The following is a 21,020-nucleotide window of genomic DNA, read 5'->3' on the forward strand; positions in this document are numbered from 1 at the left end:
AACTAATATCTGAATAAATGATGATGATGATGTATTATGTAGTTTAAATATAATTGTGTATCAACCATTCAATTTCAAGAGAACAAAATATAAAACCAAAGAAAGTATTAAATTTAGGTTCACGTTCTCATGTGTAAATTTTAGAGGACAACGAGAATTTGTACTTTAGAGAAAGGTAAAAGCACTCAAGAAGTTTACCCTTGTGAATAGGATAAACACTGCCCTTAGGCAATTATTGGATTTGTTTGTCATACCAGAGCAGTTGAATATATTAAAAAAATGTTTTCAATGTCTGAGGCAAATACTATAGCCATGATGATTTTAAGCATAGGACAATTTTAATTTGGGCATAGCTAATACAGATCTGGCATAAAAATTATGTCAATAACATAAAAATGTCTTGAGAAACATATATTTTATACAATATATTATAGTTACTTGGAAACAAAATAATTGAATGAAATAGTTATGCTCATTAAAGAACCAGATGTTTTCTAAGATATGGGAGAAATTTGAGGAATATACCATATGATTTCCATGACCATTGGTCACGGACTTTTCTGCTATAACTGCCTTCAACTTCCTGTAACTGTGCTTCTCAACAATAATCTATTCTCTCAATCAGTACATGATGTCTACAAATACTTATGGAATCATCGTTAAAAATGCTATAAAATCAAATTTATGAAGCATGAAGCACAATTTATCTTTTGAAAATTCCCAGTGCCTCTGGGATAAATGAAGTACACGTTCCATGATAATAAGTAGGAACACTGAAACTTACAACTTGGTGTATTTAACCTGGATGGCACCAGCCAAGGACAATACGTGCCGTAAACTTCGAACCCCTACCCAGATCTAGCCAAGGGACAGGTCATTCTTCACAGTTGAGTGGAGAGTGGGGACTGACTTTCTCACATACTCTGGTGCCTCACATTTGACCATGTCCCCTGGAGGGGGAGGTCTGGTGGCACTCAGAGGAAGGATAGCAGGTTACCAAGAAGAGACTTGATACCCTATGAGCATATACAGTGGGAGGAGGTCCCCCTCAGTCACAGTCATAGGGGAGAGGAATAAGGGGAAAATGTGAGGGAGGGAGGGACGAATGCGAGGATACAAGTGATGGGATAACAATTTAGATGTAATATGAATAAATTAATAAAATATATTAAAATAAAAATAAAATAAAACAGAATAAAAATTATAAAAGAACCTAGAGAAGAAAGAGGCCACTAGTGCTGGTGGTAGGCAGGGAAGAAAAGCCCTTAAGGGGGGAAGTATAGTCAAAAATAGGCAATGTGAAAATGAAGAGGTAGAATTATGAGGGTGGAAAAATTTAAGCAGGAAGATAAGTGAAGGGGATGGGAGAGAAGAATGCTAGAAGAATACCTACTGTATTGTGAATCTACTCATACCTTCTCCCTCCCTTCCTCCCCCCCTCTAGATGTACTGGGTTATTAAATGAAAATTCCAGTGTCCTGTGTAGAATATTTTGAGTTATGCGTCAGGGAGATCCCAGGACTCCTAAAACAGTGTCACTAGAATTTCTATAATTTTTTTTACATAATAAGACCTACAACATTGAGAAATATCATAAGAATCTTATATATCAACTAACTCATACGTGGATTTAAAAATAAGATCAGAAGACCTTTAATTGGCACACAGATTCATATTTTACCTCTTATTTTTATACTTTCTACTTAATGAAATGTTTTTATTCTACAATAAAAGTACATATATCGACAAAATATAATAAAAACAACTTACTTGTTAATATGAGATCAACGGAAACATCTTCATGAGTAGGATTTTTGAAATGTATCAAGACAGATGCCTGAAGACCAAGGACTGTGGTTATTCTTTGCACATCTATAGGTTTAGGGAATAGTCCTACTCCAAACAGGTGGAATTTCCATTCTTGAAACTGTTTTTTTTAAAAGAAAAAAAATCATACCTAAAATATATTTGATTTTCAAGATTCAGAAAATATTTTAGTGTTTTCTCCTATGTTTTTCAGGGTATATGGTACTAAGTTACATAATGACATTTTTTTTTTCAAGTATGAACTTTGAGCATATTCCCCTGCATACTTTACTACAATCACTTTTGTATATAGTACAGAATCAGAGGTGGAGTGATGAAGGTGACTGAATGATTTCAACTGGGAAAGAGGAATACTATGAATAGATAGTTATGGATAGATGTATATCAAATGCAAAGGGAAGCTAAGAATAGGAAGATAGAGGGAGATCCAAGATGGCGGCGAGCAGTGTGGACCGCGTTTGGAGGCTCCAGTGAACAATTCAGGGAATTGCACAGATTTCTGAGCCAGGAACACCGACGTCTGAACATCACGGCAGCGGGAGTGCTCCACGGTCGGAGGGACCAGGGTGTGGAGGACCTGCTTGCCCCTGCACACGGGAGAAGTGTGGATTTTCTCTAATTGGAGTGGCAGCGGCAGAGGCAGCAGCATCAGTGGCACCAGCGGCTGTGGCTGAGGTTTGCAGCTCATAGCCTTCCAGTAGAGGCGATTGGTGTGGTGGCTGGTGGGAGTTGCTGTGGGAGAGGGGACTCGGGGCAGGATTTGGGTTGCGTGGTGCCTTCAGACCCAGACTGGACTTGGCGGACAGTTCGGCCCCAGAGTCCCGGGTACTGGCCCAGCTCAGCAAGCAATTCTGCCCGAGGCACTAACTCAGCTTCGGCCACAGCTCCCCTGCTGTGGCAAAGGCTTAGTGGAGCGCTCAGTTCCACACTAGGCACCACCACAGTTCAGCGGCAGCTCACCTGCGGTGACACAGTTTGGGCAAAGCACTTGGTTCCACCACTGGCGCTACCTCAGAGCAGCTGCAGTTCTCCTGCTGTGGCGCAGGCTTGGCCGAGCACTCAGTTCCACCCTAGGTGCCACCTCAGCTCAGCGGCAGCTGCCCTGCAGTGACACAGTCTGGGCAGAGCACTTGGTTCCACCATTGGCGCTAACTCGGAGCAGCCGCAGTTCTCCTGCTGTGGCGCAGGCTTGGTGGAGTGCTCAGTTCCATCCTAGGCACCACCTCAGCTCAGCGGCAGCTCCCCTGTGGTGACACAGTCTGGGCGGAGCACTTGGTTCCACCACTGGTGCTAACTCAGAGCAGCCGCAGTTCTCCTGCTGTGGTGCAGGCTGGACAGAGTACTCGGTTCCACCAGCTCTAAGACTCTGGTTGGAAACAGTGTGCAGTTTGAATCCCAAATTCCTGGCTGAAATTGGTGGACAGTTCGGGCCCTGAGTATTGACCCTGACCACAGCACGCACTTTGGGCCAAGAGGCCCTAGAGGAGCTTGGTGCATAGTCCCAGCCCAAAAATTCTGACTGGACCCTGTGTGCATTTGGGCCCAGAATCCCTAGCTGAGCTCGGCAGACGGTTCAGGCCCTGATAATCTAGCTGAGTTCAGCCCGTGTTTCGGGCCCAGTGTTCCTGGCTGGACTTGGTAGGGAACATAGAAGGCTGTGGATACCTTGGCCTGACCCAACGCTCATTCAGAGACCCAGAACAATTGCAGGATCCACAGCACAGGGAGGCTGAAGATCACTGGCTGTGAGAGACCAGAACAACAGGGCTAACCTCCTAACATCCACACCAGTGAAGCTTTGAGCTCCCAGCCTAGGGAAATCGTGAGAAAACAAGTGAATCTATCATCAGACTCCCTCGATCCAACTCTGGAAGCTACCCAACAAAAACAAAAACGGCAAGATGTCTAAAGGACAATGAAAAAGCATACGCAAAAAACCCCAAAACAACATGGCGTCTCCAGTTTCCAGCTATCCCAAAGAAAACAACACAGAGAACTCCAATACAACGGAAATACAAGAAAATGACCTCAAATTCTTAGTAATGAGGATGATAATGGAGGAAACAAATAAAATTCATAATCAAATGCAGGAAGACGCAGACAAACAGGTGAGAGACATAAAAGAAGCACATAGTGTGGAACTGGAAAAATTGCAGGAAAATGCAAACAACCAGATGAAAGAAATAAATAAAACGGTTCAAGCTCTGGAGACCTATAAAGAGGCAATGGAAGAAACTCAGGAATATACAAACAATCAGATGAAAGAAATAAAAAAATCAGTTCAAGATCTGAAAATGAAAATGGATTCAATGATAAACACACAGACAGAAGAAAAACGAGAACGGGAGACCTCAGAGAAGAAGGCGAGCAACACAGAGGTGAGCTTTTCTAACAGAATCCAAGAGATGGAAGAACGAATCTCAGGGCTAGAAGATACAATCACAGATATTGAATCAACCATTAAAGAAAATGCCAAATCTGGAAAACTCCTGACACAAAACATCCAAGAAATTAAGGACACCATGAAAAGAAGAAATTTGCGGATAATAGGCATTGAAGAAAGAGAAGACATCAGACTCCAGGGCCCAGAAACTATTCTCAACAAAATCATAGAAGAAAATTTCCCCAATCTAAAGAAAGAAATGCCTATAAACATACAAGAGGCCTACAGAACACCAAATAGAATTGACCAGAAAAGAAAAACTGCCTGCCACATAATAATCAAAACACAAAACATGCAGAACAAAGAAAAAATGTTAAAAGCTGCAAGGGAAAAGGGCCAAATAACATTTAATGGTAAGCCTATCAGAATTACACCCGACTTCTCAGCAGAGACCATAAAAGCCAGAAGGGCCTGGACAGAGATCCTGCAAACCCTAAGAGACCACAGATGCCAGGCCAGACTACTTTACCCAGCAAAATTATCAATAACCATTGATGGAGAAAACAAAATATTCCAGGACAAAAACAAATTCAAACAGTACCTATCCACAAACCCAGCTTTACAGAAGGTACTAGAAGGAAAACTCCATCCCAAAGGGTCAAGCTACAACCAAAACTACCCAGGAAATAGATAACTATCCCATGGCAAAAACACAACTACACAAACGCTCGACTGGAAACAACATCAAAATTAAGACTCTTAACAGTCACTGGTCATTAATATCTCTCAACATCAATGGCCTCAATTCTCCAATAAAAAGACACAGACTAACTGAATGGGTGCATAAACAAGATCCAACATTCTTCTGCATTCAAGAAACACATCTCACCCATAATGAAAGGCATTACCTCAGGGTAAAAGGTTGGAAAAAAATATTCCAAGCAAATGGTCACAAGAAGCAAACAGGCCTAGACATTTTAGTATTGAACAAAATAGACTTTCAACCAAAATTAATCAAAAGGGATGAGGAAGGACACTTCATACTCATCAAAGGTAAAGTCAACCAAGATGACACCACAATTCTGAACATCTATGTTCCCAATACAAGGGCACCCACATTTGTAAAAGATCTCCTAAAAAAGTTTAAACCACACATCAATCCCCACACAATAATAGTGGGAGAATTCAACACATCACTCTCACTTAAAGATAAGTCATTGAAACAGAAACTAAGCCGAGAAATAACATCATTACCCAATGCCATGGGTCAAATGGATCTAACAGATATCTATAGAACATTTCACCCAAACAAGAAAGAATATACCTTCTTCTCTGCACCCCATGGAACCTTCTCCAAAATTGATCACATCGTAGGTCACAAAGCAAGCCTCAACAGATACAAGAGGATTAAAATAATACCTTGTATCCTATCAGATCACCATGCTCTTAGGCTGCAATTCAACAACAACAGAAATAACAAAAAGCCTACATGTACGTGGAAACTAAACAACTCTCTGCTAAATGACACCTGGGTCAGGGAAGAAATAAAGAAAGAAATCAAGGAGTTTCTGAAATTCAATGAAAATGAAGAAGCAACATACCCAAATTTGTGGGATACACTGAAAGCAGTGCTAAGAGGAAAATTCTTAGCACTAAGTGCCTTTAAAAAGAAATTGGAAGCATCGCACATAAGCATCTTAATGACACAACTGGAAGCCCTAGAAAAAAAAAGAAGCAGAAACACCCAAGAGGAGTAGATGCCTGGAAATAATCAAACTCAGGGCTGAAATTAACAAATTAGAAACTAAGAAAACAGTCCAAAGAATCAACAAAACCAAGAGCTAGTTCTTTGAGAAAATCAACAAGATAGACAAACCGTTAGCCAAACTAACTAAAAGGCAGAGAGACGGTATTGAAATCAACAAAATAAGAAATGTAAAGGGAGACATAACAACAGACACTGAAGAAATTCAAAGAATCATAAGATCCTACTTTGAAGGCATATACGCCACAAAATTTGAAAATCTAAGGGAAATGGACGATTTTCTTGATCAATTTCACTTGCCAAAGTTGAATGAAGAACAGACAAACAAGCTAAATAGTCCCATTTCCCCTACAGAAATAGAAGCAATCATCGATGGTCTCCCAACCAAAAAAAAGCCCAGGGCCAGATGGTTTCAGTGCAGAATTCTACCAGACCTTCAAGGGCGAGCTAATACCGATACTCTTCAAGCTACTCCAAAAGATAGAAATGGATGGAACATTACCAAATTCATTCTATGAGGCCATAGTCTCATTGATACCTAAACCTCACAAAGACTCAACAAAAAAAGAGAATTTCAGACCAATTTCTCTTATTAACATAGATGCAAAAATACTAAATAAAATACTTGCAAAACGAATACAGGAACACATCAAAAGATATCATTCATCATGACCAAGTAGGCTTCATTCCAGGCATGCAGGGATGGTTTAATATATGGAAATCCATCAATGTAATCCACCATATAAACAAACTGAAAATAAAAAACCACATGATCATCTCTTTGGATGCAGAGAAAGCATTTGATAAAATTCAACACCCATTCATGTTTAAAGTTTTAGAGAGATCGGGGATACAAGGCACTTTCCTCAAAATAATAAAGGCTATATACAGCAAGCCAATAGCCAAAATCAAAGTAAATGGTGAGATACTCAAGGAAATTCATCTAAAATCGGGAACAAGGCAAGGCTGCCCACTCTCTCCATATCTCTTCAATATAGTACTTGAAGTTCTAGCCAGAGCAATAAGACAACAAAAGGAGATCAACGGTATCCAAATGGGAAAGGAGGAAGTCAAATTATCTCTATTTGCAGATGATATGATAGTGTACATAAGTGACCCTCAAAATTCCAACAGAGAACTCCTAAAGCTGATAAACACCTTCAGCAAATTGGCTGAACTTCATATGGAAAAACAAAAAACCCAGAATAGCTAAAACAATCTTGTACAATAAAAGGTGCTCCGGAGGAATCTCCATATCTGATCTCAAACTGTACTATAAAGCAATAGTACTTAAACCAGCATGGTACTGGCACAGCAACAGGCTGGTTGATCAGTGGAATCGAATCGAAGACCCAGATGTGAATCCACACACATATGGTCACTTGATTTTTGACGAAGAAGCAAAATCCATTCAATGGAAAAAGGATAGCATCTTCAACAAATGGTGCTGGTCTAACTGGAGGTCTATGTGTAAAAAAATGAGACTGGACCCATAGTTGTCACCTTGCACAAAACTCAAATCCAAGTGGATTAAAGACCTCAACATAAAACCAGAGACACTTAGCCACTTAGAAGAAAAAGTGGGAAAGAGCCTGGAACATATTGGCACAGGAGACAACTTCCTGAACAGAACACCAACGGCCCAGGCCTTAATGTCAACCATTAATAAATGGGACCTCATGAGGCTGAGAAGCTTCTGTAAGGCAGGAGACACTGTCAAGAGAACAAAGCGACAGCCTACAGACTGGGAAAAAATCTTCACCAACCCTACATCTGACAAAGGTCTAATATCCAAAATATATAAAGAACTCAAGAAATTAAACACCACCAAACCGAATAACCCAATTGAGAAATGGGGCTTGGAACTAAACAGAGAATTCTCAACAGAGGAGTATCAAATGGCTGAGAAACACTTAAAGAAATGCTCAACCTCCTTAGTCATCAGGGAAATGCAAATCAAAACAACTCTGAGATTCCATCTTACACCCATCAGAATGGCTAAGATCAAAAACTCAAGTGACACCACATGCTGGCGAGGATGTGGGGAGAGAGGAACACTCCTTCATTGCTGGTGGGAATGCAAACTAGTACAGCCACTTTGGAAATCTATCTGGTGCTATCTCAGAGAAATGGGAATAGGGCTTCCTCAAGACCCAGATATTCCACTCCTTGGAATATACCCAGAAGATGCTCCAGCACACAAGAAAATTTGCTCAACCATGTTCATAGCAGCCTTATTCATAATAGCCAGAACATGGAAACAGCCTAAGTGTCCCTCAATAGAAGAGTGGATAAAGAAACTGTGGTACATATACACTATGGAATACTACTCAGCTATTAAAAACAAGGAATTCCCGAATCTTGTGGATAAATGAATTGAGCTAGAAATGATCATAATGAGTGAGTTAACCCAGAAGGAGAAAGAATCAAATGGTATATACTCACTTATATCTGCATACTAACCCAAGGGGCATGTCCCACGAAAGCCTTCACTTACCAGGAAACTGGGACAGAGGGGAGGGCATCCTACTGGGACTCTAAATGAGAGACGCATGGGAGAATAGCAAAATAAAAGGATACAGAGGGTCCTAGAAACGTACAAGTAGAACAATATGATAGGCAGATTTGGGCCCAGGGGTCCCGCTCAACCTAAGGCACCAGCCAAAGGCAACACCGGAGGTAAACTTTAAACCCCTTCCAGATCTAGCCAATGGTCAGAATATTCTCCACAGTTGAGTGGAGAGTGTGATATGACTTTCTCACGTACTCTGGTGCTTCACATTTGACCATGTCCCCTGCAGGGGGAGACCTGGTGGCACTCAGAGGAAGGACAGCAGGTTGCCAAGAAGAGACTTGATACCCTATGAGAATATACAGGGGGAGGTAATCCCCCTCAGGAACAGTCATAGGGGAGGGGAATAATGGGAAAATGTTGGGGGAGGGAGGAATGGGAGGATACAAGGAATGGGATAAACATTGAGATGTAACAAGAATAAATTAATAAAAAGAAAAAAAATAATAGGAATATAGAGAGAATGGGGGAGAGATAGCTAAAATTAGTGGGCACTGGAGGTATATTATAAAACCTAATAAAGTAGAAGCTTCTTAAATTATATACATATATGAAGTCAATCTATATGAAATTGCCAAATAATTGGGTGGACAAGGCCCACCAGGCCATTTTTTGTCACCAAATGAAGTTTCCAATACCAGGATATGGTTCCTTCTAACTGAGTTGTTGATGAAAGTGGTCCTGGGGCACCCCCAAGCAATCTAGGTTATTGCTATTACTAAAGGTTGTTTTCCACAAGTGATGCTAAGGAAGGTTTTATATGACTCATTGAACATGAGGAAGATGGGTTGTTTCCTACATGGAGCCTTTAACCTTACATGCTAGTGTCTTTGATACAGTAAGGTATTTTGCAAGATACCAAAAGAGAAATGTAAACACCAACCTATCCTCCAACTCTTTGATCTACAATGGTGTCTTGCCTGTAAGATATACTAGTATTCTAAACAAACAAACCAACAAAGAAATACAAAACCTTATGCCAATAAAATGAATTATACAATTGTATATGAATAAAGTAAATGAGGAACAGTATTAGAATAAAAATTAAGACATTTAAAAGCTGAGAAATATATTTTAAACCAAGACCAAAGAAAAGTTTCCTATATTTTTTGTTGAAAGTTTTTGCCCATATTATGTAATATGGCAATTTAACTTTTCTTAGAGGCTCAGGTAGAATAATAAATTCAAGATATTTAAAGCTGGTATTAGAATTTTTGGATTCTGCCAACTAGAGTGCAAGTCAGATTTTTAGGATACAGGCTGTTCATATGAATTTAAACCAGAAGTAAATGAAAGATAATAAACCATAGTCTTTTCTCTCATTTCAAGTTATTTTTTGGAAATACTTAAATTTTGTTTGACTAGTACTGCCTTTATCTTATTTTAAATTATTTAGCTACTCAGTTGTACATATCAGTTCAGGTAAATACAATTAATCACATCCAGAAATGAATATAAATTTATATACAATTTTTCATAAAGGTAAAGAAATATTTCAAATATTTAGGCTCAAAAATACATTTTAAAAGGTTACTTTAAAATTTGTTCTTAGATTCTTGGCAACACATAATATGCACTTTTTATACAGATGTTTATTTAATTAAAATTTTATGAACTGCTTTTCCTTGCAAAAGTTGTGAATGTGATTAAATAAAAAGATGTGAATCATTAGGGGATAACAAAGGCAAAAAAGGCCAAAGTTTAGAGAGACATTAGAAAAGTGAAAAGGTCTGAACTTAGTAGTTGAAGAGATGAATTATTGGTTCAAATTTAAGCATTTAGGAATGGAGATTTTTATCAGGTAGAAAGTGGGTACTCAGAATGACTGAAATCAAGAACAATGTTCGGCTGATTTATGAAATGTTAAAATGATTATTTTGCTTTGTTTTGTTTTACTTTACTTCACACTTGAGAAAGAACGTATTGGTCAATTTCTAGGAAGTAAGATCAGAACATATCTCATATAACTGTTTACAGATTGGAAATATACACTATTGTATATTAAAACATTTAATGATTTGCAATTAAAGTGTTTTATTTGCAAAAAGATACTAACTGCATAAATTGCACTTATCTATGTACCTTTTTGAAATTCATTGAATCAGCTTCACCTGAGAACATACCTGAGTACAACAGAAGCTAATACAAGTTTCATGACCAGTTCTCCCAAGTCCTGATGGATGAAAGTAAACAGATATCTCTCTTGTAGAGTGAGGTAGGAGGACAAACTGTAAGAATTCAGGGGAAAAAAATTAAGAAAAGCAAAAATAAATATTTTTGCTGAGGAGGGATTTTTGTGTGCTAGGTCTTTGAAGGGCTGATGTTTGCATGATAAATGTAAGGAGGTGCAGACATTATTTTTTTTTGTATACTCACTGTACAAATATTGATTATAGGAAATGTGATGACTCCTATGTTATGTTCGTTCTTAGATCATATTCTTTCTAGAGATATTGACCATGGAAGATTTACTCACTGTGTATTAAGATGTAAGGATTAATCCTAAGAGTTTATTTAAATAATCTTATTATATAAATATGTACTTTATTTAAGAGTCCATAGCCTTTGCACACTCTATGATACAGACCAAGTTACTATAGGATCCTAACTTGTAACTTTGTCAAAATCAAACGAAATGATCTGTTTGTAAACATCAGTGTAATTTTATAATTTTTCACTTCATCCTGTTATATTCATGGTACTAGATGGTGGTCTATAGACTAATGAGTTTCAATTTTCTCTTTAGAGATAGTAAAAGGAAACAATGATGACATTAAAATGCACAGAAAACTTGAGTTTCATATACAATCAAATACTAGGCTGGGGATACTACAAAATATAATATCAATGGATACAGAATAGCCTGACAAAATAATTTTTATACTTAAGTATTTTTATAGATAAACTTCAAACAAAACAAACCAAAACTATAATCTAATAACAACAATCAATCCTTGCAAAATACAGCATTTGGTATTCAATAATTTCTGATAATGGTTATGAAACACAAAACCAAATGTAATATATATTATTTTAAAAAAAGATATGAATACTATAACTTAGGGATTTCTTTTAAAGTGCAGAAGAGTAAGTGGAGGCATTTTTTCCAGTTGAGATTCCCTCTTCTTGATGATTTTAGCTTTTGTCATTTTGACAAAACAATAATCGGCAAAGCTGAATAAACTTTTGAATTCTCATAGAATCAAGATAATTCTGGAGGATTGTAGGCTACTAAAATATAATCTTGATCAAGTACTTAAGTTGAAAGGACATGAAGAAATAGAATAGAGAAGAAACAGATTGTGTGGCAGATCATTAATAAATTGTGAAACAAAATTAAAGGTAATAGGGTTTGTTAATTAGATTATTGTTCAACTTCTCATATCTGAAACATTTAATAAATTGCTGGAAGAATATTATATATTATATATTAACATAAATATATACATTCTAGCTTCTCAAACATGATATTTCTAATTGATTCATATACAGAAAGTACTTTGATTTTATTCAGTTTCAATTTGCTTCTCTTAAGAAAATTCTCAGTAATTCTTTGAGAATTTCATACAGTGCACTTTTATCATATTCACTGCTCCATTCTCCCAATCCAACCTCACTTCCCTACCCACTCACTTTGAATTCTCTTCTTTTTGTCAAAGGCACATGAAGGCCAACTTGTGTTACATTCTCTTATTGTAATTCAAAGCCTACTAAAACACATCTCAGCTGGCAATCAGTCATTGCCAAGAAACAAAATTTAAGGTATAAAGACACCAAAGTGTGTACTTGTTCAACAGTCATTAAACTGCAAACACTAAAGGCTTTTATTTTGATATATCTGTGAGCAGAGCTCCAGGAGAGGTTATTTTATAAAAAAAAAAAAAAAAAAAAAAAAAAAAAAAAAAAAAAACCACTGTAATTATCTATTTTTCTGAAGTAGTTTCAATTTTTCAATTTTTCTCATTCCTCAGCTCAGTCTATCTAGCCACTTGTCTCAGTCTCCTGAATAGCTAGAGTAGCAATGACTAGAGATACGTGCACATAGCTGTGACTGTCTTTTAATTATCATTTGGAAGTTTACTTGAAATGATATGGGACAAAATTTACTGCATAAAATTGATGTCCTATGATTTTGAAATATAGGTACTTGTGTCAAAAATTACCTTGTTTCGCAACTTAGGCAAAAAATAAAAGTAATTTAGGCCCATACACCTGATCATATTCTTCTCGTGACTCCAAAATGAGACAGTGGGACAGAGGCATAAACAGAAAATGAGCAAAACCTTTCTAAGAATCTGAAAAGTTAGGTATGGACAAGAATAGAAACTTACAAAGGATTAAAAACACTTGTCCTCAGGACTTTGTAAACATATAGTAAATTGTCAAGATAAAATCATATAACTCCTAAACTATTAATAAAATTGTCAGAAACAAAATATAACCCGTATATTTAGCATAATTTAGCACATATAACTCCAACATTACATTAAAATGAGATTGTTTAATAATAGATTACAATTCATGAACAAGTATAAAAAAAGCAAATATCATTTTAAAGAATTCAAATTTTTGAGTTGTTATTAATGTTTCTAATAATAATACTACACTAGAACCCTAAAAGTAGAATTAGAAAATGCTGTTGTAGTGATCCATTTCATGTATTTCTGAATGTACTTACTGGTATTTTTCTGTTAATGTCCATGACAAAATTTTTAGGATTGCTGTTCCTTACTTTCAATTCTAAAGTTTCATTCGTAGGATTATATAAAGGAAGAGTCTGAACGATGTTCCTGGGAGGAAAATCAAAAGTAGTAAATTTCTGAGGTTTATAAACTTATCTATGATAATTTTATTAACTTTTCATTATCAACTAAATTGTAACTTCCTTAAAACCTATGTTATTATATGATATTTGCATATGTTTGTGAAAAACAGTGTATGGTTTGATTGTGTGACAAATACATGTGAATCCAAATTAAAAGTAGGAATTAGCCAAATGATCGTAACGATGCTATTGAACACTAAAATATATATTGTTGAACTTGTAACCCACAATCATAGAATGTGATATTAAATGCAATGTGGAATATATGAGGCTTCTTAAATTGAAGTCAGGTAGGAAAAGATGGTCTTTTAATCCAATATGACTTGTGTTCTGTGACATTTAATTCAAATGTGATCAGCATTTGCAGCTTAGGCTGCAGCAATTTAATTATTTCATATGGTGTGGTACCAACTCAAGCTTTCACTCTAAAAAGAAAGATTTTCAGACGTTTCTGAGTTTTCACATTGGTTTTAATGAATGCCTGTCTTTGTAATACTTTCTATGTTGAATAAGCAACAAAAAAGTTCCTTGATGGCAAGAAAATTAGGACATTTCAGTAGATGTTTAAAGCTTATGCTTGATGAGAATTTGGATATTCAAGATTTAAGGAATCAGCACCATGATTTTCAATGCAACCTTATTCTGATTAATACATATTCTAATACTACTCTTGCTATTAGCATTAGGACTTTTATTTCATTTTAATTAGAATTTACTAACACAGAATCTTCAAGGAAATTGAATATGTATATAAAGTAAAAAATATATAAACACAACATATATACATATATAGCAATTAGAAGAAGGGATAATGTGTGTATGCTTATTTTCAGACGTAATTTGCAGAAAAATTACTTCTGTCAAATTGCTTTTGGTAATAGAAATAAAGCCTAGGAAGTGCATTCAGAAGTTTTCTTAACATATTGAGAAATCTATGGCTTCAAATTAATACTAGAGAAACTCAATTATATCAAAAGTCTATTCACATAAGGAGAACAAGATATGATACTGTTCTACTAATAGTGAATGCAATGATATTGAACAATGGAACAGAAGCCAAAATAGAAATGCCCTCATTAAGGCACCTGATTTTACTCTGACAGAATCAAGTATCGTTGAGTGGTTTCTTATGTTTAAGTAAGTATGCTTTTTTTCACCATGGAAAATGAAGTGCAATGATTAGTAAAGAGAGTCACAGTAACTAACCTTGTTGTAAAACAAGGAAAGCTCAAGAGGTAGCAACAGAGGAAAGGTAAGTGTTTCCATGGGTACCGATTGGGAAGAACGCAAATTAGTGCGAGCTTTCCTTTGCTAGGTTCCTTAAACAACTGTCTGATTCATGTAGAAAGTAGCAGTTAGTAGTGTTATATATCTGTCTGTCTGTCTGTCTATTAATTTTACATCCTGATATTAGCTGTTTCCCTTCCCTTCTTAAGTAAAAGATACTTAACTGCCCATTAGACTATATATTTTTAAAGTTAATTAGAGGTTCTTTATTCTTGTTTACCAGAATCGATTTTGGTGTCAGACACAAACAATATAAGATCTTGGCTATCTGAGTGTGAGTGTGGTACCTCAAGGGAACATAGTGCTAACCAAGTGGCCTGATGTTCACAGTTGGTCATAACATACCTTCTGCTTTGAGAAAAAACAAAAAACAAAAAAACAACTTCAACCAGGCCTCTCTTTTACCCCAAACCCAACTTGTTCCCAAGGGTAAGCCATATGTGCACAAAAACATGTTCTGTTCCCTCCAGCATCTTCTGGAAATAAGCTGAGTACACTGACACTCACTTCCCATTAGATTCCACTGACTATTTTCTCTTGTCTAGCTTTCTTCTCCTTTACTCTCTCCCATTTTAGATTGTGGAGTCTTAAGATGGAAGCTTGTTCTGTACAGCAATAGTCCCTTTCCCTCCTTTGCAAGCATCTTTTGCAGGAAACTCTTTTTTTTTGGTGGGGGTGGTGTTTTGAGGTCAAGTTTATCAATGTAGTCTTGGATGTCCTGGAATTCACTCTGTAGACAAGGCTGGCCTTGAACTCACAACACTGTGCCTATCTCTGCCTCCTTGATCTGTTCCTCTGGACAGAATTTTCCATTAGAGATATATTTATTTTGTGTTTTAAAAAGGTGTTTTTTTCTTTTTGTATAACAAAATTATTAAACAGAACTTACTTTCCAAGATCACACTGCATTTCTGGTATTATCTTTGTTTTTGGAAGTTCAGTTGTTAATTTTAGTGAATACCAGAACTCTTCACCCATTTCAGGCTGAAAAATAATGCTATTATAAAGAAAATTTGAAAATCTTATTAGTTGTCTTATTTGTATAATAAACATGGACTAGTAAAATGTAAAATGTTATAAATATCTGGTTTCAAATACAGTATTTACTCACTACTCTGTTATATAGTCTAGTCTTAACATAATTGTATTTGCAATCTTTCAATTTTTGGTGGGAAGATTATTTTGTTAAAGAATAAATTTAATATAGACCTAATAATTGTTTGTTGAATGAATTGAAACTGATTACATATGAGTATTTTAAAAGTCAATGTTAGAAAACACCCTAGTTTATAGGTTTAGTCAAATCAAATTTACTTTGTTGAACTAAATGCATGCACATATTTGTGTGAAGGTCAACATAAAAATATAAACATCTTTATAATCAGCATGTGCTCATCGTTTAGAAGATGGAGTTTGTAAAACTGTAAGTCTATCACTGGATTGATATCTCAACTTTATTCTATTTTATCTATATAACTTTGATCCAGTCACAAGTTTTTGAGTTTAATTTCACTTTTTATAAAATTGGATGAGTCAATCATCCTTACTTTACTTTTACTATTAGAATTTTATGTACATAAAATATATGCCAAGATGATAATAATAGAGTAAGTAATAATAGCAAGCCTAGAGTATATCTTCTAATACATATAAAAAACTAAAAACAAAGTTTCAGTTGGTACTTGTAAAACCTAGATTCACATTAGAGAAATGAGACAACTGCACATTTCTAATGGTCTTATATTACAAGATTTAAAAAATAACATCCTGCTCTCTGTCTTAGAATACGCTGGTCCTCCTCCTCTAGTTCTTCTTTGTGATTTGTTTTTTGTTTTGTTTTGTTTTGAGATAGGATATCACTTTAGTTCAAGCTGGCCTAGAACTCAGTGTGTAGTCTGAGCTTATCTTTTACTCAAAGATCTCCCTGCTTTGTGAGAGGCAGGATTACAAATGTGAGCCATCAGGCTAGGATAATAAATTATTCTTTTCCTGATTTACACTATTATAAATAATATCTGTTAAGGTTTAAAGTATATATTATTTTAGTAATTATAGGTAGTAATTTCTATATTTTGTGAGAAGCAAGGAAAAATATTTTCACAGTCATCATTCTGTGAGACAAAATACTCACAGAACTATACAATACTCCTAATATATACAAGTGTGTATGCATTTGTGCGTGTTTTCAGTAGGGGATAATATTTATAATGTACTTTTTCTATGTCTTGCTAGTAAATGATTTATAGCTACTCAAAAGGAGAAATTAATTTTTATCAAAAAAAGTAAAATTAAAATCCTAGTACTCAAGAACCATCCTCAGTTCAATTATTGTACTAAGGAAGATTTGCCTAGTAAAAAGGAAAATGATAAATAGCAGGATGTTTAATTTGCTATTTCAGTGAATAGTAATTTTGCACTGAAACAAGAAAAAACTAATTCTTAATTGCTACATACAATCAGCAAATAGTAATAAGGTATGTAAAGCAACGATTTTAAAGTTCCAAAAGCTCAACAACACATTCTAATACAAGCGTAAAGCACACCTTTCTTCTTTATAGCCTGTTGCTGCGGGAGAATACCATACAATATAGTTCATGCAATCCAATGGATTCAGTCTAATTTCCTCTGGTCCATTAAATGCAGAGGATGATAAATATACACTCATACAAATAGCTCTATCTTTTGGATTGGAGATAGGAATTTCAATACAGGTGGTCTCCTAGGATTATAAAAGAAAAAAATGATATAATCAACTCTTGTAATGAGGCTAATTATTTCTCTAGGGTAGCAAACAGGAAAAAATCCTATTATTTAAGGCCACTTGCACTATTTTTCCTTTTCTCATACACTTCTAAATATATCTTTATTAAATCTTAATCTCATATATATTATCCCTGGTTAATCTCAACAAATGATAACGTGCTATGAAACACCATTAATGGCTAGCACTATAGAGAGAGCTAACATACTTAAATTAAGATATGTTTTCGCCAATAGTATTATTACCAGGATGTCCATTTGTCATTGTTTCTTCTGGTAATAACTCAGTGATGGCAGGATGTTGTATTTTACTAATTTTCTAGGTAACCTGATGAAGTTTATAAAACTACTAAAGAACTTAGCATTTTAAGAAGTGTTCAAAGTCTTTAGTAAAAACAAAGAAAACAAACCCCACCAAATAAAAAACAAGCAATAACAAACCTTAGGCTCTTACTATCTGTTAGGTTTTCTGATACATCATCATCATTATCATTATTATTATTATCTTTTATTCCATTAAAATTCTGTGCCAGCAAATGGCAAAGGTACTTGCTACCAAGTCTGACAATCTGAGTTCTAGCCTCAAGACCCATATAGAAAAAGGAAATGGATTCTTTACAAGTTCTCAGTTCCATAAATTCCATAAACAGTATGGTAAACACATACACACACACACACACACACGAGAGCGAGAGAGAGAGAGAGAGAGAGAGAGAGAGAGAGAGAGAGAGAGAGAGAGAGAGAGAGAGAGAGAGAGATGGAGACAGAGGAGAGAGAGAGGAGAGAGGAGAGAGAGATGACGAGAGAGCGAGGAGAGAGAGAGAGAGAGAGAGAGAGAGAGAGAGAGAGAGAGAGAAATTTTAGTCTAGCAAGATATCTGCTCTGGAAAGGGATCACATCTAAACACCTTCCAAGTGTACTTGACCTGGCTAGAATTAAGACACACCCTGGATTGCAGTATGACCTGGATGGAATACAGGCATGTCATTAGTATACACTTTAAATCTCAAACAATGAAAGATTAGTTATAGAAGGAAGCAGTGAAATTTGAAAGTGACATCAAACTGAGGGTCAGACAAAGTGACAAATCAGAGAAGGATTTGACAGAATGAGTCAGTGATAGGATATGCCCAACTCCCATGGGAACAGAACAGGAAAGAAGCTAGTTAAGATCAGTGCAGGGATAAGTAGTAGTGGTAGGGTATACTAGTGTACCAGGAGTGGTGTGTGTGGCAATTTTCCTGGGAAAGTTTTACAGAGAATAAGAAGGAGACAGAAGATTAGAACATAATGCAAGAGTTAGCTTGACATCAAGCAGAGCAATTCAGTGAGAAGCCAAATAGAATCAGTTAGCTTGGAGAGGAACTTGGGCTAGAACAGCTGAGTTGAATCAACCAGTAAAAATTTAGAAAGAATGGAAAAGGGTGAGCTTATTCAGTGCTAAGTCTTGGAGGCTGAAAACATTTCAGGCATAGGTAAGCAGACAGAGGCTGGAAACTGAAGCTTTCAAGGTCTAGGTTACAGAAGATTAGATTGTACAAAAAGCTAGAAGCTTCCAGGCCTAGACAGAGTTAGAACAAAGAAATATTCTGGGATCAGCCTAAGCTTGTATTCATAGAGCTTGGATACAGTTCACCCGAAGAAATAAAAACAATACACACACACACACACACACACACACACACACACACACACGTAGTAAAATTAAAAGAAAATAACATATTTGACCTATTCACATTTTAAGAACTACACATTCAATATGCAAACTCTGGCCTAAAAAGGAATAGAATATTAGAGTTTAGAATATACAATTTCTTTTAAAGTATATCATTCTTATCCACATTTGAACACAAAATAGATATTGTGTGTGTGTGTGTGTGTGTTCTTGAGTCAAGAATTTTCTCTCAAGACCCTGTTAGCCTGGAATTCAAAATTCTATCTACATTCCCCAAATTCTGGGATTATAATCATGTACCATTTTGCCTCACTTGAAATCAACTTTAAACTTACTGCTTTCTTGTGAACTATAACTTGTGTAACAAAAGCAAAAATTTTTATAACAAGAAAGTTATAATATGCTATGTTTCACTAAATCTTAAGATTAGAAAGAATGTGAGGGTGGAAGTCATGAGGAACTAATATCACAGGGCCTCCTTGGCATCCTTGCTATATCAATGGCAACCTGTCTCTATCTGATTACATAGGAGGTCTAGAAACATTCTCTAATTCTTTCAGAAGTGAGAATTTACACAGCAATGGTGAAATGCTTACTAACAGCAATATCTTGGTAATCTCTGGAGTATAAGCTCTCTAGACTAATTTTCAACAAAAAAAATGTTTTACTATAATCACAAAATTTATTTTTGCTACTAATGTGCTACATAGCTAACATGATAGAAAACTGATTAAACTTTATAACATTTGTCTTGAAAGCCATTGAAGTTTTTCTTTTTGGTTTTTCGAGACAAGGTTTGCCACTTTTGGGATTTTTATTTGAGTTTTAAAGAAAATACCATTAAAACTTTAATGAGCCTATAATTCCAGCACTTGGGAAGCAGAGGAAGAAGAGGCCGGCCTGGTCTATCTACAAAGCGAGTCCAAGGACAGTCAAGGCTACACAAAGAAACCTTGTCTCGAAAAACAAAACAAAACAAAACAAAACAAAACTTCCTATGAAATTTCTCATTTCAGTGATTTTGTTTGTTTTCTAGCTCTATTAGCATGTTAATTTCTTGCCAATAGAATCCATACACAATCAAATGCCTGACATGCTGAATACTGACAATACTTAAAGTAGCTAGGTGAAAAATCTGATACAGGAAGCACTTCACAATCTTTAAGTTTGTCTAGGATGCTTTGTGCTTGAAAAGCATTGCTTGAGGCAGCAACTTGAGATGGGAGCAGAACTTTATCATCTCACTATTTACTCACTTGTTTAACTTTGTCCCTTGATTGTCATTTCATACTTTTTCTCAAGAGCAAAACATTCATTTATCAAGTGTTTTAACTGAAAACTTCATTACTCCTTTCTGGGCTCAAGTAAAGGTTTTGTTTTCACATGTAAACAATTTAGTCAATCATAAAGTAATAGGAAATAGCAGGAAATGCATTTCACTATATCTTCTCCCAGAAGATAATGATTATTTCATTATAAAGTGATCATATTTGGTGTGGAAAACAAACAGTACTATTAATTTAGGTAAAATTTCATTGAGGAAATTTTTAGATTTAATTTTAGTAAGTTTGAAAAATTATCAAGTCAATAACAAATAGTGCTTTGGGCATTTTGAAATTACTATGTGATTCAAAGGAAGATTTATCTATGATCTATCACTACAATTTTCTTAAATTGAAAAGTTAGTTACAGTAGTTTGGAACTTGGTTAAATGAGGGAGGCAGCTATAAATTGGAAATGTCATTCTCATTTCTCTGCTCCTCTTATCTGCATGCCACTGTATTTTCACATATCCTGTACACCTTTTCTCTTACCCCTTTCACCTCACAATTCATAGTCCAAACTCAAACGTACAGTGCAAAGGTATTACTTTTTGCACCTGTATTAAAATCATAGTGTTTCAGATAATTGTACAGTTGTTACATT

General features: G+C 35.7%; 1 protein-coding gene across 1 annotated transcript in view; it reads right to left on the bottom strand.

The window, feature by feature from the left end:
- The window catches only part of Cfap47 (cilia and flagella associated protein 47), a 242,065-nt gene that overhangs the window by 39,798 nt on the left and 181,247 nt on the right, over positions 1–21,020 (bottom strand). The window contains exons 53-57 of the mRNA XM_051142600.1: positions 17,203–17,378; positions 15,549–15,656; positions 13,226–13,337; positions 10,671–10,775; positions 1,771–1,927 (exon numbers count right to left, since the gene is read on the bottom strand). Of these exons, the coding sequence (XP_050998557.1) occupies positions 1,771–1,927; positions 10,671–10,775; positions 13,226–13,337; positions 15,549–15,656; positions 17,203–17,378 (658 nt within the window). The remainder of the gene's footprint in view (positions 1–1,770; positions 1,928–10,670; positions 10,776–13,225; positions 13,338–15,548; positions 15,657–17,202; positions 17,379–21,020) is intronic.

This window comes from Acomys russatus, chromosome X (assembly GCF_903995435.1).
Source record: "Acomys russatus chromosome X, mAcoRus1.1, whole genome shotgun sequence".
In the NCBI taxonomy this organism is placed as follows: domain Eukaryota; kingdom Metazoa; phylum Chordata; class Mammalia; order Rodentia; family Muridae; genus Acomys; species Acomys russatus.